Source organism: Oryctolagus cuniculus, chromosome 11, assembly GCF_964237555.1.
Source record: "Oryctolagus cuniculus chromosome 11, mOryCun1.1, whole genome shotgun sequence".
In the NCBI taxonomy this organism is placed as follows: domain Eukaryota; kingdom Metazoa; phylum Chordata; class Mammalia; order Lagomorpha; family Leporidae; genus Oryctolagus; species Oryctolagus cuniculus.
Genome location: NC_091442.1, coordinates 54,815,992 through 54,832,486, shown reverse-complemented (window position 1 = coordinate 54,832,486; position 16,495 = coordinate 54,815,992). Strand labels below are relative to the sequence as shown.

Below are 16,495 nucleotides of genomic sequence, written 5' to 3'. Positions count from 1 at the left end.
GATGTGTGGACCAGAAGTTTCGGCGCTGCCCGCCCCTGCCCAGCACCAGCGTCATCATCGTGTTCCACAACGAAGCCTGGTCCACGCTGCTGCGGACCGTGTACAGCGTGCTGCACACCGCCCCTGCCATCTTGCTGCGGGAGATCATCCTGGTGGACGATGCCAGCACTGAGGGTGAGGCGACGGGGGCCCTCTCTGGGGAGGGAGCAGCTTCGCTCAGGGGAGCGGGCACCAGCTCCTGGCATCATGGAGCATCGGGGCATCCAGGAGCGGAAAGAAGGCAGGTGGGGACCAGGGATGGGTACCTCCCTTTTCTTTTTCTTTTTTTTTTTTTTTTTTAAGATTTATTTATTTATTTGAAAGTCAGAGCCACACAGAGAGAGGAGAGGCGGGGCGGGGGGGGTGTCTTCTGTTCATGGTTCACTCCCCAATTGGCCGCAACAGCTGGAGCTGCGCTGATCCAAAGCCAGGAGCCAGGAGCTTCTTCCGGTCTCCCATGTGGGTGCAGGAGCCCAAGGACTTGGGCCATCTTCTACTGCTTTCTCAGGCCATAGCAGAGAGCTGGATAAGAAGTGGAGCAGCCAGGACTAGAACCAGCACCCATATGGGATGCCGGTGCTTCAGGCCAGGGCGTTAACCCACTGTGCCACAGCGCCAGCCCCAGTACCTCCCTCTTCTAGCGTGTGGACTTTGTTCACATTCCACTCAGTGGGCTCCAAGAGCTTTGAGTCTTGGATGTCCAAGCTGGGAGAGGTGAGGGCAGGAGGCTAGGGACAGGCCTTCCCCTGTTTCTGACCGGTTAGACCATACTTCCTGCTTGCAGAGTATTCTAGAAGCTGTCTTGGCTGTGGTTGTTAGTAGATGAGGCTGCTCACCCAGCTCCCCCCACACCACTCCATGTGGGCGCCGACCTCGGCCAAGGGCAGCAAGCAGCGCCAACCCAAGCGGCCTCTAGCAAGTGTGTGGGGGCACGGACTGGAGTGAGGACTGCTGACTCGCTTGTGTGGTGGTTGAGGGATTTTAGCAAGGGGGCAGCCGGAGCCCATGCCTCGCCTCTCCCAGCTCCCTCCTTGCTCGGCTTGGAGAAAGAGCTGTGCGAGCATCGGTTTGGTTTAGCTCGTGGCTTGGGAACCGTGCCCCAGCGGGTACCTGACACAGCTGGGCTGGTCCACGGTGGGGGTACCACTGGAGCTGGGTCTTAAAGGGTGAGTGTCTGGGAGGAGGGGAGGGCGCAGAGGGCATTCCAGAAGAGAAAAGGGCATATGCAGGCTCGTGTTTGTTAGGGGGCGGGGGTGGGTTTGGTGTGGCTGAGACTTGGTTTGTTGCGGGAAGTAAAACTGCAAAGATGCTGAATTGACAGTCATCATTCCTACCAGCCTATGTGGTCTAAGCCGCCAAATGACCTTGTTTCAGACGATAGCAGCTTCGTTTTGCTTTGCTGGTTTTGTATATAGATAATCTTACTTGGGAGACACAGAGGGAGAGAGATGAATACACATGCACACACGTACACACACACACAGCTTTTCAGTCACTCCCCAAATGCCCTCTACAGCCGGCATGGGGCTTGGCCAAAGCTGAGAGGCAGGAGCTCAGTACACATCTGCCCCCATGGGTAGCAGGAACTCTACTACGTCACGGTTACCTCCCAGGTCTGCTGTTAGCAAGAAGCTGGGGTTGGGAGCCGGAGCTGGGATTTGAACCCCTGGCACTCTGCTGTGGGACGTAGGTGTCCTAACCTCTACACCAAATGTGTGAGCGTGGCAGCTTTGCAAGAAGGTAATTGGCTGGAACAGAGGCCAGAGAGGCAAGTTCTTAGGATCACTTGAGAGTGCCGATGTCGGGACCAGGACTAAGAGAGGGACTGCGGGGCTGGGGCAGTGGCAGACTGCGCATGTGCAGGAGCTCCCCACAGGTGGCACCTGATGCCTGGGGCTCCCCCAGTGTGTGCCCAGGGATCCTCCAGGAGGGCCGGGGTGGGGCTACTGGACGGAGGGCTAGGGATGTGGAGGAAGGGCTGTGTGGGAGCGCCATCGAATCCTTGTGCTCAGGGAGCCGCCATCTTCCCAGGGAAGACAGGCACTCAGCAGTGCTTGGCAAGCGAAGGCAGGCGAGGGCCAGGGACGCAGTGAAAGGGTCTGGTGGGCACAGAGTGTGCAAGTGGGGCTCGCAGAGAGGGCGGGCCTGGAGAGTGGCCTCCGGGCAATCTTGGTGGCCCTGCAGTGGAAGCCCCGCTGTGTCAGCCTTTCATAGCCCCACCCCCACCCCTGTGCTGCCCATCCCCTGGGACGCTCCTTCCCCTGGAACACAGGTGCTGGGAGTTCCAATCTGTTGGCACTCACCACCCAGAATTCCACACGCCTGCCCACAAGGTACAAATGCTCAGCCAGGCAACTCCTCTGCCAGACCAGACACGTGACATATGGCCAGGCCGGCAACAGCAGCCTCGGAAGAGCTCAGCGGGGCATGCATCGGTGTAGCTGGCGTGGCACCAGTGAGGATGCTGGCGTACCCATCAGAGTGTCTGGGTCCAAGTTCCCACCCTGCTTCCGATTCCACGTTTCCTGCCAGCCCCGACCTGGGGAGGCAGTGGGGATGGGTGGAGTAGTTGGGTCCCTGCTACCCAGGAAGGAGATTGGGATGGAGTTCCTGGCTCCCAGATTCAGCTCTGGCCCAGCCTCAGCCATTAGGGACATTTTAGGGAGCGAACCAGCAGATGGGAGTCCTCTGTCTCTTTGGTTTGTGGCTCTTTCTCTCTCTGCCTCTACAATAAATAAATTGTAAAACTTTCAAAAAACAGTCTACCCAAAGCAGAGCAGCCTGTGCCTAGGGCAGAATGTGTGTTAGGCCCCGTAGCCCCTCCCAGGCTCAGATTGGGTGCTTACATTGTTTCTAGCTGTCTCTTCCTTGTTGCTCTGGCCTCTCTCTCAAGGCCAATTCCAGCATCTCAGAAGCACCTGCCTGAACAGGGGATGGGCATTGTGGAACAGCAAGCATCCACATGCCATGGGTTCAAGTCCTGGCCCTTCCACTCCTGATCCAGCTCCCTGCCAGTGTGCCTAGGAAAGCAGCAGAGGATGGCCCAAGTGCTTGTGCCCCTGCTCCCACGTCGGGGACCCGGGTGGAGTTCCAGGCTCCTGGCTTTGGCCTGGCCCAGTCCTGGCTGTTGTTTGGGGAGTGAACTGATGCATGCAAGATATCTTTATCTCTCCCTTTTGAATAAATAAATTAAATAAATCTTTAAACACACACAAACACACACACACACATACACATACACACACACAGATTAAGACACCTATGACTGAGTCCTGACTCGGTTTCTGATTCCAGCTTCCAGCTAAGGCACCCTGGGAGGAAGCAATGATGACTCAACTACTTGAGTCCCTGTCACCCATGTGGGAGACCCAGATGGAGTTCTGGGCTTCCAGTGTTGGCCTGGCCCAGCCTGGGCTGTTGCGGGCATTGAGGAGTAAAACAGCAGGTGCAAAATGTGTCTGTCTCTGTCTTTCAAAAGAATAAAGTAAATACAAATTTAAATGAAAGAAACACCTGCCTGAAAACAAAACCTAAACCAGGCGTGGTTTCCTCCCATATTCTGGCCTCCCTCTGCATCTGTCGAGAGCTGTACTCCTGTTGGCTCGAACAGTGCACGGTCGCCCACGGCGGTCGGCAGCACCCACGTGTGTGTGCATGTGTGTGGCGTTCTGGGGGAATCTGTGGACCCCTGGATAGACCCCTTACCTCGAGGGCCTCCAGACTCCCGAGGTGCAGGTTTGGTTTAGTGGGAAAGGACAAAAAACCTCTGATGCCAGTTCAGAAATCTCTGCAGGATAAAATTCCCCGCGTTCGCTGTTTGATCAGATTAAGCGGCTCTCGTTACAAGCACACAAGCAAAGGCTGAGGCTGTGCCGAGACACAGTCCCTGCTCTCTGTCCTCCTGTCCAGGCGCAGTGGCAGCCCTGTGACTGTGAGTGTACGGGCACTGATGCCGGGGTTGGGGGTGGGGAGCAGGCCAGTGCCAGGCTGCAGGTTGTGACCTACCTGTGAGCCAGACCCAGGGCACAGCCACCAGGGCTCACTCCTGGTCTGGCACATTCTACCAGCTTCTGAAAACTAGCCTTGCAGGCCAGTGGGTCTCCCGGGTCCCCCCACCCCGGTATCTCATATCCAAAGCCCTGAGCTGCCCTGGGGAGGCTGCGCAGCCTGGAACCTGCCACACACACACACACACACACACACACGCACACACGCACACACGCAAGGAGTTGCCAGTGGGATGGAGGGAGTCAGACTGGTACCGGGGCCCAGGAAGAGTGTAGTCCCTGGTCAGGACCGATGTGAGCTGCAGTTCCCCTTGTGGACTCCTGGACCCCTAGGAGGACAACAGGGCTGCAGAAAATTCATGGGGGATTTTCCGTTGTCTCCACTGTCGTTTTGAAGCCCCCTCGTACGAATCAGGAGCTGTTGATGGGCTCTGGTTCTCGCTGGATCACAGTTTTTTGATGTCTGTTCCACCAGTCATTGAGCTTCTCACCTCTCTGTTTTATAACATAGGCAAATGGCTCTGTATTAACCCTCTGTCTTAAACTTTATTTATTTGTACTTTTTAAACATATTTATTTATTTATTTGAAAGGCAAAGAGACAGGGAGAGACAGAGACAGGGAAGTCTTCTATCTGCTGGTTCAGTCCCCAAATGGGTACAATGGCTAGGGCTGGGCCAGGCTGAAGCCAGGAGCTTCTTCCGGGTCTCCCACGTGGGTACAGGGGCCCAAGGACTTGGGCCATCTTTTACTGCTTTCTCGGGCCATAGCAGAGAGCTGGATCGGAAGTGGAGCAGCTGGGACTCAAACCGACGCCCATATGCAATGCCAGCACTGCAGGCGGCAGCTTTACCCACTACGCCACAGCACCGGCCCCCCACACATCAGTTTCACCTGCCAATGTGCTCCTTACACATGCACTGGGAAGCAGCCAAGCATGAGTCTGCATTAGGGTTTGAGATACGGCCCGGTATCCAAACGCTGTGCCCGAGCAGGTGGATTGCAAAATAACCCCCAGAGAGTGTTGCACCTGTGCGCTTCTCCTTTTACCCTTCCACAGTGATTCATTAACGAAGTTCTAAGTTGCAGTTAGAATTGAGGCCGGACAGCACTAGACAGATGGGAAAGTAGAATAAAAATAAAAGGAAAGGGGCCAGCGCTGTGGCATAGCGGGCAAAGCTGCCGCCTGCAGTGCTGGCATCCCATATGGGCACGGGTTCAAGTCCCAGCTGCTCCACTTCCGATCCAGCTCTCTGCTATGGTCTGGGATAGCAGTGGAAGATGGACCAAGTCCTTGGGCCCCTGACCCACGTGGAAAACCCAGAAGCTCCTGGCTCCTGGCTTCAGATCAGCACAGCTCCAGCCGTTGTGGCCATTTGGGGAGTGAACCAACGGATGAGAGACCTCTCTCTCTCTCTCTCCCTCTCTCATAAATAAATAATCTTTAAAAAATAAAAAAGAAAACTGAGAGAGGAAGCGCCTCTGTAAGAAAGGTTTTCTCCTTTCTAGATTTTTCCGAAGGCAGGGAAGAGGGGGACAGCCCCCAAGGAAGGGGTCCATGAAAGCAGCAATGTCTTGATTTGCTGAGTAAATAAATATTTGTTAGCTGCCTGTTCAGTATGAGAGCCTCTGTCAGACCCTGGGGATGCTGCACCGAACAGGCTGGGTGTCTGTCTTCTTAGAGCCAACTTTTTTCAGCCGGAAAGACAGAGCATAAATAATTCCAGATAATGCCATTACAAAGAAAGTAAATTAGAGGGGAAGAAAGAGCAGAACACAGGATGACAGGCTGGTGGGTAATCATGGAGCTCCTGTAGTCAGAGTAGCCAAGAAAAGTTATTCTGAGTGTGCTCAACATGAACAGCATGTGCAAAGGCCCCGGGGCTTGCTCTGTCAATGGGGCAGAAAAGCAACCAGCCTGGCCGAAAGGAGGTGAGCAAGGGAGCAGAAAGCACACTGGTGCAGGGGGAGCTTCAGGGAGGTGGACAGACCTCTGGGGAGCCCTCTGGGGCTGATGGGCACCGTTCGGGTTTCTCGTGTGTGTGCGTGGTGAAATATCCATAAGATAAAATTCGGCCGGCGCCATGGCTCAATAGGCTAATCCTCTGCCTGCAGCGCCCGCACACCGGGTTCTAGTCCCAGTTAGGGCGCCGGTTCTGTCCCGGTTGCCCCTCTTCCAGTCCAGCTCTCTGCTGTGGCCAGGGAGTGCAGTGGAGGATGGCCCAAGTGCTTGGGCCCTGCACCCCATGGGAGACCAGGAGAAGCACCTGGCTCCTGGCTTCGGATCAGCGTGGTGCGCCGGCCGTGGCAGCCACTGGAGGGTGAACCAACGGCAAAAGGAAGACCTTTCTCTCTGTCTCTCTCTCTCACTGTCCACTCTGCCTATCAAAATAAATAAATAAATAAATAAAATTCACCAGCTTTGCCATCTGAAATCCTGCGGCATGGTTTCGTGGCATTAACCACATTCACGTGGTTGTACTCCCATCACTGCTACCCTTTGCCAGAGAGATTTCTTCCCAAATTGAAACTCCGCCTTTCCTCTCGGCCAGCCCCCGGCAACCGCTGTTCTCTCTGCCTCTGTGAGTTTAACTGCTGTTCTATTTCACATGCGAGGAATCGTGGTATTTGTCCTTTTCTTTTCTTTTTTTTTTTTTTTGTAATATTTATTTATTTGAGAGGTAGAGTTACAGACGGAGAGAGAGGGAGAGAGGGAGAGAGGGAGAGAGGGAGAGAGGGAGAGAGGGAGAGAGAGAGAGAGAGAGAGAGAGAGAAACAGAGAAAGAGGTGTTTCATCTGCTGGTTCACTCCCCAAATGGTCACAACGGCTGGAGCTGCGCCAATCCAAAGCCAGGAGCTTCTTCCAGGTCTCCCACGTGGGTGCAGGGGCCCAAGTCCTTGGGCCATCTTCTACTGCTTTCCCAGGCCATAGCAGAGTACTAGATTGGAAGTGGAGCAGCTGGGTCTTGAACCGGCGCTCATATGGGATTCCAGCACTGCAGGTGGTGGCTTTACCTGCTACGCCACAGCACCGGCCCCCAGGAAGTGGAATTGTTAGATCATGTGGTCATCCTGTTCAATTTTTTATAAAGAGCCGTCGTGCTATTTGAACTTTCCTTCTTTTTTTTTTTTAATCATTTATTTATTAATTTGAAAGGCAGAGTAACAGAGACAGAAAGAGAAATTTTCCATCCACAGGTTCACTCCCCAAATGCCCACAACAGCCAGGGCACAGCCAGGCGGAAGCCAGGAGACTGGAACTCCATCCGGGTCTCCCACATGGATGGCAGGGGTCCAGGCACTGGGGCCATCTTTCCACTGCCTCCCGAGGTGCATCAGCAGGGAGCTGGATTGGAAGCAGAGCAGGCAGAACTCAAAGCAGGCAGTGGCGTAACCACCGCTCCACAATGCTGGCCCTGGACTTCTTCTTCTTCTTCTTTTTTTAAATTCAAGAGGCAGAGAGCAAGACACAGGCCGAGAGCACCCGTCTGCTGATTCACTCCCCAAACACGGGCAACAGCGGGGACTGTGCTGGGGCCAATCCTGGGAGCCGGAACTCAGTGCGGGTCTCCCAGACAGCTGTCGGGGGCGCAGTTAACATGCTCTCTTCCAGGGTCTGCATTGGCAGGAAGCTGGAATCCAGAGCCAGAGCTTGGAATGCACCCAGCTACTCTGATATGAGACCCAACTATTGGACCAATTGCCTGCCCCCGGAGATGTCTTGAAGTACAGTTGGAACCCACTGTAGTGGCATGGTCCGAATTACAGCTAGAAGTCACAGCCCTGCCTCCCTGACTGGGGAGTCAAGGCTGCGAGATCAGTTCACACATTGTGTCCTGGGGTGACAGTGGGGACGAGCAAACTGGCAGTGCTGGTGGGCGCTTAGTTGTGAATACGGGAGGACCCAGACAGACTCTGGGGCGGAGCAGCTGGAGGGAAGCTGGCACTGTTCCCTGACAAGGCGGAGACCGGCGTTGTGCTGCAGTGGGCTAAGCCTCCGCCTGCACAGCCGGCATCCCATATGGGAGCTGGTTCAAGTCCCCGCGGCTCCACTTCTGATCCAGCTCTCTGCTAATGGCCTGGGAAAGAAGTGGAGGATGGCCCGGGTGCTCAGTCCCCTGCACCCATGTGGGAGACCCAGAAGAAACTCCTGGCTCCTGGCTTTGGATTGGCGCAGCTCCAGCCATTGTGACCATTTGGGGAGTGAACCAGTGGATGGAAGACCTCTCTCTCTCTCTCTCTGCCTCTCTCTGCCTGTAATGCTGCCTCTCAAATAAAGAAATGAAATCTTTAAAGAAAAAATACATAAAGATGTGGTGACGGAGGGTGGAGATCTGGGGTGGAAATCCTGGGTTCTGTTTGAGCCTACATCAGGTGGGTGATTCTGTTAGTCCAAGCAAGACCAGGAGCAGAGACCTGGAAGCCGTCAGACCTCAAACCGCGGGCTCTGCATCGGGTTCACAGTGGTGTCGTAGACCTAGGTGATGACGAAGGAAGCTGTGTGGGGCTGTTGAAACAAAAAGCCTGCCATGGGGGGCGTCATTGTGTGGGTGGGATCATCCGGGGCTCTGTGCTCAGCTCCGGATGGCACATCCAGGGAGCCCAGGAGCGGATGTTTACACTCCCCTCGTAGGGCCTGAGGCCGGGCTGCGGGGTGCAGCTGGGCCACCTGGACCTGGAAGACACTGGAAGGAAGGTGTGGGAGGAGGCCGGGCTGCGGGGTGCAGCTGGGCCACCTGGACCTGGAAGACACTGGAAGGAAGGTGTGGGAGGAGGCCGTGTCGCGCCCCGCCCCCTCCCCAGGGGGTTCGCAGCCCAGTGCTTCAGTCTCTCACCACAGAACCCACTTCCTATCATGTTCTGTCCCAGGGTTATCTCTGCTGCCATGAACTTCCTGTGAGCCCAGCGAAGCGAGTTCTCAGGGCAAGCGCCTGCTTGGGTCCCTCCCTCCTCCCGGACAGAGCCAGCGCTCGGGGCTGGAGCTGGGCGGGCCTCTGAGCTCCTTTGCGGGCAGGATGCTGAGGCTGTCCGTGCCCAGGGCAGGCAGGCGCCGGGCAGTGCGTCAGCTGATGCCTGCTAGGAGCCCACTGGGCTGCAGTTGCCCTAAGAAGCTGATGTGGACTCACGCAGTCCCAACACCCAGAGACAAAAGGCTTGATTCCTGGAGTAAGTGGGCCACAGGCCCTCGCTCAGATGCCTGCCTGAGAACCCAGGCACAGGTCGGCACTTTGGAAGCACTCCTCTGTCCAGAAAAATTAAAGAACTAGAGTTCCAAGTTCAAGAGTATTTCCTCTGCTGAGAGCACCATCCTCCCAGACAGGGAGAAAAGGAATGGCTCAAGCAAGCCCCTTTCTCTCTCTCTCCTCCCAGGGTCAGTCTCTCTCTCTCTCTCTCTCTCTCTCTCTCTCTCTATATATATATATATATGTATATGTGTGTGTGTGTGTATATATATATATATATATATATATTTGAAAGGCAAAGCAACAGAGAGATCTTCCATGTACTGGTTCACTCCCCAGATGCCCGCAAAAGCTGGGGCTGGGCCAGGCCAAAGCCAGGAACCCAAGTCTCAGTTGGGACCTCCCACGTGACTGACAGGGACCCATGTATTTGAGCCATCCTGTGCTGCCTTCTAGGATGCACACCTGCAGGAGGCTGAATCGGAAGGGACAGAGGGGCCGGCACTGTGGTGTAGTGGGTAAAGCCCTGGCCTATGGCACCAGCACCCCATAGGGGTGCCGGTTCAAGTCCTAGCTGCTCCACTTCTGATCCAGCTCCTTGTTAATGCACCTGGGAAAGCAGCAGAAGATGGTCCAAGTGCTGGGGACCCTGCACCCATGTGGGAGGCCTGGAAGAAGCTTCTGGCTCCTGGCTTCAGATCCACCCAACTCCAGACACTGCAGCCATTTGGGGAATCAACCAGTGGATAGAAGACCGCTCTCTCTCTCTCTCCCTCTCTCTCTCTCTCTCTCTCTCTGCCTCTCTGTCATTCTGCAGGTGCTCAAAGTGTTTGAAAATAATATCACCACAATAGGTGTGTGTGCACATATGCGTGCACAAGGGTGTCCATGCGTGCGTGTGTGCACATTGAGTGTGTGTACATGAGATCAATGGCAACCAGGAAATTGAGTTCCGGACCCCCAGGCTGTCAAACACCACCTCTAGAGCAAGGCCCAAGCCCAGGGCTGACCCCACAGGCCTCTGCAGCTGCAGCCACCCTGTTCTGCAGCGTTGAGAAAGGCCCTGAGGCTTGGCGTGTTAAGGAGGCAGAAAAGCCAACATGGCCAGACGGAAGTGTCAGAAAAGCCCCGCAGAGGGCGCTGGAGATTTCAGCAGACACCCTCCCTTCAGGAAGCTTTCCCTGGGGGCTGGCGTCACGCACAGCTGATTCGGCTGTCACTTTTCAGGCGCAGCATCTGCCTCGCATCCCACGCCACAGTACCAGGGTTTCAACACCTGGCTGCTGGCTCAACTCCTATCGGGATGCTGGTTTGAGTCCCAGCTACTCTGTTTCCAGCTTCCTGCTAATGCACCTGGGAAGGCAGCAGAAGATGGCCGAGTGCTGGGGCCCCTGCACCCATGTGGGAGCCCTGGATGGAGTTCCTGACTCTGACTGCAGCCTGGACCAGACCTGGCTATTGTAGGAATTTGGGGGGTGTACCAGCTGATGTAAGATCTCTCTCTCTCTCTCTCTCTCTCTCTCTCTGTTTCCCTGCCTTTCAAATAAATAAATAAATTTTTGAAAAAAATTGAGAGGCAGAGTTACAGACAGAGAGAGGGAGAGACAGAGTTGGGCCTCTCCAGAGCTGCTTGGCACATTTGCATTTTATTTCTTTTTTTTTAAGATTTATTTATTTTATTTGAAAGTCAGAGTTCACTCCCTAATTGGCCTCAGGAGCCAGGAGCTTCTGCCGGGTCTCCCACGTGGATGCAGGGGCCCAAGGACTTGGGCCATCTTCCACTGCTTTCCCAGGCCATAGCAGAGAGCTGGATCGGAAGTGGAGCAGCTGGGACTCAAACCAGCACCCATATGGGATGCCGGCACTGCAGACGGCAGCTTTACCCACTATGCCACAGTACCGGCCCCAGCATTTGCTTTTTCTTAAAGATCTCCTATGCAGAGGGGTAATGGGGAGGGTTAGAGTTACACGCCCTGCTGCTGATTCCGCGAGCAAGAAATCAACACTTGGGGGCGCTGTGCCTGTTGGACTCACTCTGAGGAACCTGGCAGCCCCACCTGTGAGGAGGGGCATCCGAGAGAGGCGTGGGGAGCCTTTGTCAGAGTTGTGTACTGGAGTCAAGACCAAAGAAGCAGTTCTGGGGTGCTGTCTGGGACTTCAGGAGCCAAGCTGGCGGCCCCTGTCCCCCGCCTCCCCCACCCCACACCCTAGGCTGCTGCTGTGGAATGCTTTGGGCGGTGGAAGTGCAAGGGTTACGATTCAGGCTGCGGGGGGACTAGGATGCTTGCCTCCCAAACTGGGGAGCCTGGGTCCTGACCACAGCTTCCTGCTAAGAGGCAGGAAGTGGGGACTGAAGTGACAGGGAGACCTAGGTGAAGTTCCCCCAGCTGCTGGCTCTGGCTCCGGCCCATCCCCAGCCATTGCAGGCACTTGGAGAGGGATCCAGAAGAAGTCAGACCTGGAAGCCTAGGGCCACCTGGACTGGGTGCCCACCAGGCGTCAGGTTTGCAAGCAAATGGCCGTGGCCGACGAGGGCCCCTGTGCTTGCAGAGTACCTGAAGGAGAAGCTGGAGCAGTACGTGAAGCAGCTGCAGGTGGTGCGGGTGGTGCGGCAGGAGGAGCGCAAGGGGCTGATCACCGCCCGGCTGCTGGGGGCCAGCGTGGCGCAGGCGGAGGTGCTCACCTTCCTGGATGCCCACTGTGAGTAAGAGAGCGGCTGGTATGTGTGCGTGCGTGCGTGCGTGCGGGGAGGCCCCATCCCGTTCTCTTAGCGGCACAGAAGGAGGCTGGGGGTCCACTCCAGCTGCTTCTACCTTTTTTTTTTTTTCCCTCCTGATCCCAGGGCTCAGGAGGCACACCTGAGCCCAAGCAGACCCTCATCCCTTTTAATTCCATCTTTTCCTGGAGTCGCCCTCGTGTTCGCAGAAGTTCAAGGGGAAGTTCCCCGGGCAAGCGAGAGGAATTCTTATTCTGCAGCTGGGGCTGAAGCTTGGGATGCAAATACCCGCCTTCCCCCCTACCCAGGGTGGGGGAAATGCCTCCTTCTGCCCCTCTCCCTGCTGGGGTTCCTCCCTGGGCGTGGGGGGGCTTTGTGGGCGGGGTCCTGATTGCTGCCTTACCTGTCTCTCCCCACGCCCCCCGCAGGCGAGTGCTTCACCGGCTGGCTGGAACCTCTCTTGGCCAGGATCGCCGAGGACGAGACGGTCGTGGTGAGCCCTGACATCGTCACCATAGACCTGAACACTTTTGAATTCTCCAAACCTGTGCAAAGGGGCAGAGTCCACAGCCGGGGCAACTTCGACTGGAGCCTGACCTTCGGCTGGGAGGCTGTTCCCGCACACGAGAACCGGAGGCGCAAGGATGAGACGTACCCCATCAAGTAAGGACCACCCCTTGCCTGGCTCCAGGGCCACCCGCTTCCGGGGACCTGTGCCGTCTTGCATCAGCGTTTGTCAGGTGCTCTCTCAAGCACTTGACCTGTCTGTCTTAACTTCTCTCTCCGATGGAGGTAGGCACCACGATCAGCCCATTTTACAGGTGGGAACACTGAGGGCTATAGTGATAAACAGCTGACTTTGGGCCATGTGGCATGGATGCCCACGCTGGGCTGCCCCAAAGCCCCTTTCCCACCCTCCAGCCTAGTGGTTTGCTCTCATCAGTCAGTTACTGCATGCCCAATGCTGGACAGCCAGCTCTACCCCCGTTGTCCCATGTGGTCCCTCCCTTGCATGTGGAATGACAGGGCTGGGGCCTGATCTGGGGGTGGGAGACGCTGGCTGGGGGCCACTGTTGAATAGCCATGGTCATCAGAGGCAGCAGCCTGGGCTGCTAAGGTCAGTTACCCTGAACTTTCCTTTTTTAAAAATATTATACATATATCTGCTTTTTTTTAAAAAAAAAAAAAAGAGGATTTATTTATTTATTTATTTGAAAGGCAGAGTGGGAGAGAGAGAAAGAGAGGCCGGCGCCACAGCTCAATAGGCTAATCCTCCGCCTAGCGGCGCCAGCACACCGGGTTCTAGTCCCGGTTGGGGCGCCGGATTCTGTCCCGGTTGCCCCTCTTCCAGGCCAGCTCTCTGCTGTGGCCAGGGAGTGCAGTGGAGGATGGCCCAAGTGCTTGGGCCCTGCACCCCATGGGAGACCAGGAGAAGCACCTGGCTCCTGGCTCCTGCCATCGGATCAGCGCGGTGCGCTGGCCGCAGCGCGCCGGCCGCGGCGGGTGAACCAACGGCAAAGGAAGACCTTTCTCTCTGTCTCTCTCTCACTGTCCACTCTGCCTGTCAAAAAAAAAAAAGAAGAGAGAGAGAGATCCTCCATCTGCTGGTTCACTCCCCAAATGGTCACAACAGCCAGAGCTGTGCCAATCTGAAGCCAGAAGCCAGGAGCACTCCCATAGGGGTTCAGGAGCCCAAGGACTTGGGCCGTCTTCCATTGCTTTCCCAGGTGCATTAGCAGAGAGCTGGATCGGAAGTGGAGCAGCCGGGACTCAAACCAGTGCCCATATGTGATGCCGGCACTGCAGGCGGCAGCTTTACCTGCTTTGCCATAGTGCCAGCCCCAGAACTTTTCTAAGATTTTTTTTTTAATATGAAAGGCAGAATGACAGAGATGGAGACAGCAATCTTTTTTTGTTGTTGTTGTTGTAAGATTTAGTTCTTTATTTGAAAGGAAGAGATAGAGAGAGATCTTAAGGAAGAGAGAGAGAGGTCTTCCTTCCGCTGGTTCACTCCCCAAGTGGCTACAATGGCTGAGGCTGGGCCAGGCCAAAGCCAGGAGCCAGGAGCTTCTTCTGGGAGACAGCAATCTTCCATTGGCTGGTTCACTCCCCAAATGGCTGCTTTAGCAGGGAGCGGGATTGGAAGCTGGGTAGCTGGCTTTGTTTTTCTGAAAGGCAGTTCCAGGGTGGGGCAGTGAGCCAGCACTGTGATATGGGATGCAACAGTTGCAAACAGCGGCTTCACCCGCTGAGCCACAACGCCGGCCTCCCTGAACTTTTCCGTAAATTGCCAGGTAGCAAAATATTTTAGGCTCTGCTGGCTACATAAAGCCTGTTGCATAGTCTTCTTTTTGGACTCTTAATTTTTTAATTGGCATAAAAATCCTACATATTTATGAGACGCTATGTGATGTTGTGATATGTGTATGCATTGTATAATGTTCAATTCAGGGTTAACATGAGGGTAAAAAATATCAATTAAAAAAATTTACAAGTCTTTTTTTTTTTTTTTTTTTTTTTTGGACAGGCAGAGAGGACAGAGAGAGAGACAGAGAGAAAGGTCTTCCTTTTCTGTTGGTTCACCCTCCAATGGCCGCTGTGGCCGGCACACCACGCTGATCCGAAGTCCGGAGCCAGGTGCTTCTGCTGGTCTCCCATGCGGGTGCAGGGCCCAAGCACTTGGGCCATCCTCCACTGCACTCCCAGGCCACAGCAGAGAGCTGGCCTGGAAGAGGGGCAGCCGGGACAGAATCCGGGCCCCAACCAGGACTAGAACCCGGGGTGCTGGTGCCGCAGGCGGAGGATTAGCCTATTGAGCCGTGGAGCCAGCCACAAGTCTTTCAAACATGTAAAAACTGGAGTGGCTGGTATTGGGGCCTAGCGGTTAAAGCCTCTGCCTGTAGTGCCAGCATCCCATGTGGGCACCAGTTCCAGTCCCAGATGCTCCACTTCCAATCCAGCTCCTTGCTAATGCACTTGGGAAAGCAGTAGAAGATGGCCCAAGTCCTTGGGCCCTTGCACCTGTGTGGGAGACCCAGAAGAAGCTCCTGGCTCCTGGCTTTGGCCTGGCCTGGCCCAGCACTAGTGGTCATGGCCATCTGAGGAGTGAAACAGCAGATGGAAAGTCTTTCTTTCTGTTTCTTTCTCACCTCTGCCTCTGCTTCTCTGTAACTCTGCCTTTCAAATAAATAATTAAATCTTTTCAAAATAAGTTTAAAAAATATAAAAACCGGTTTTGTGGCACAGCAGGTTAAGCTGCCACCTATGACACCTGCATCCCATATGGGCACCGGTTTGTGTCCCAGCTGCTCCACTTCCAATCCAGCTCCCCGCTAATGCGCCTGGGAAGCAGCAGGAGATGGCCCGAGTGCTTGGGCCCCTGCACAGGTGGGAGACCCGGATGGAGTTCCCGATTCCTGCCTTGGGCTTGACTCAGCCCTGTCTGTTGCAGCCTTTCAGGGAGTGAACCAGCAGATGGAAGATCTCTCTCTCTGCTCCATGTTATAATTGCCTTTCAAATAAATAAGTAAATAAATCTCTAATATAAATATGTATATAGAGAGTGGGTACTGGGTGCAGCAGTTAAGATGTAGCTTGGGAGACCTGTGTCCTATATCAGTGCCTGGGTTCAAGTCCAGGCTCTGCTCCCAAGTCCACCTCTGTCACCAACGTGTCCCCTGAGAGGCAACAGTGAGGGCTTAAGTGCTTGGGTCCCTGCCGCCTACCCTTGTGGGAGACCTGAATTGAGTTCTGGGCTGCTGGCTTCAGCCTAGGCCAGCCCCAGCTGTTGCAGGCATGGGGGAAGATGAACAAGCAGATAGGAGTTCTCGCTGTGTCCTTGTGTCTGTCTGTCTGTCTGTCTGTGTGTCTGTCTCTGCCTCTCAAAATAAATCAAGTTTTCAAAAAAAATCTACAGTAATAACTAAAAACGTAAAACCCCTCCTTTGATCTCGAGCCTCATAAAAAGAGGAAGTTTACCAGGTTTTGCCCTCAAGCCCGAGGGTCCGCCTCCGAATGCAGGGTGGGCAGTGGGCTGGGAATCCCCTGCTCAATGCCCAGGGCTCAGCAACCCCCTGCCCCACACCTCGCCCATCCCTCTGCAGGCTGCTTGAATTTAACGGCTGTTGCAATCAAACTGAGATGGGGAGTGGCCTTTGGGTAGTTTGTGCCATTGAATTCTGGACCCGCCACGCATGTAAGGGAGAGCTTGACTGTACATCTGGGGTAGAGGACAGCAGAGGCTGGGGACATGGTGGCCAGAGATGAGAGGTCAAGTTTGAAAGGGGGAGAGGGCCGGAGTTCCTTCCCCCAACCAGCCCTCCCAGAATCCTACCAAGTGCCACCCCAAGTCTCAGTCGGGAGGGCTCAGGTGGGTGCCCCAGGCAGGATGCCATGGCTCCTGGACACTCACCTGCTCTGTCTCCATTCGCAGGAGAGGGAGAAAAGACAGAGCAGGTGAAAGAGAAGAAATTCAATCTCCCCACTGCCCCTCCATTCGCTCACAGATGCCTTTTGTTCGGTGCGCACAGAGGTCCCGCCCACCCCACCCCC

The 16,495-nt window shown here is 55.1% G+C and overlaps 1 protein-coding gene across 2 annotated transcripts in view; it reads left to right on the top strand.

The window, feature by feature from the left end:
- Nucleotides 1–16,495, top strand: part of GALNT6 (polypeptide N-acetylgalactosaminyltransferase 6) — a 40,543-nt gene that overhangs the window by 14,929 nt on the left and 9,119 nt on the right. For both annotated transcript variants that reach the window (XM_051845485.2, XM_002711189.5), the window contains 3 exons: nt 2–174; nt 11,779–11,928; nt 12,373–12,607. In XM_051845485.2, coding sequence (XP_051701445.1) covers nt 2–174; nt 11,779–11,928; nt 12,373–12,607 — 558 coding nt within the window. The remainder of the gene's footprint in view (nt 1; nt 175–11,778; nt 11,929–12,372; nt 12,608–16,495) is intronic.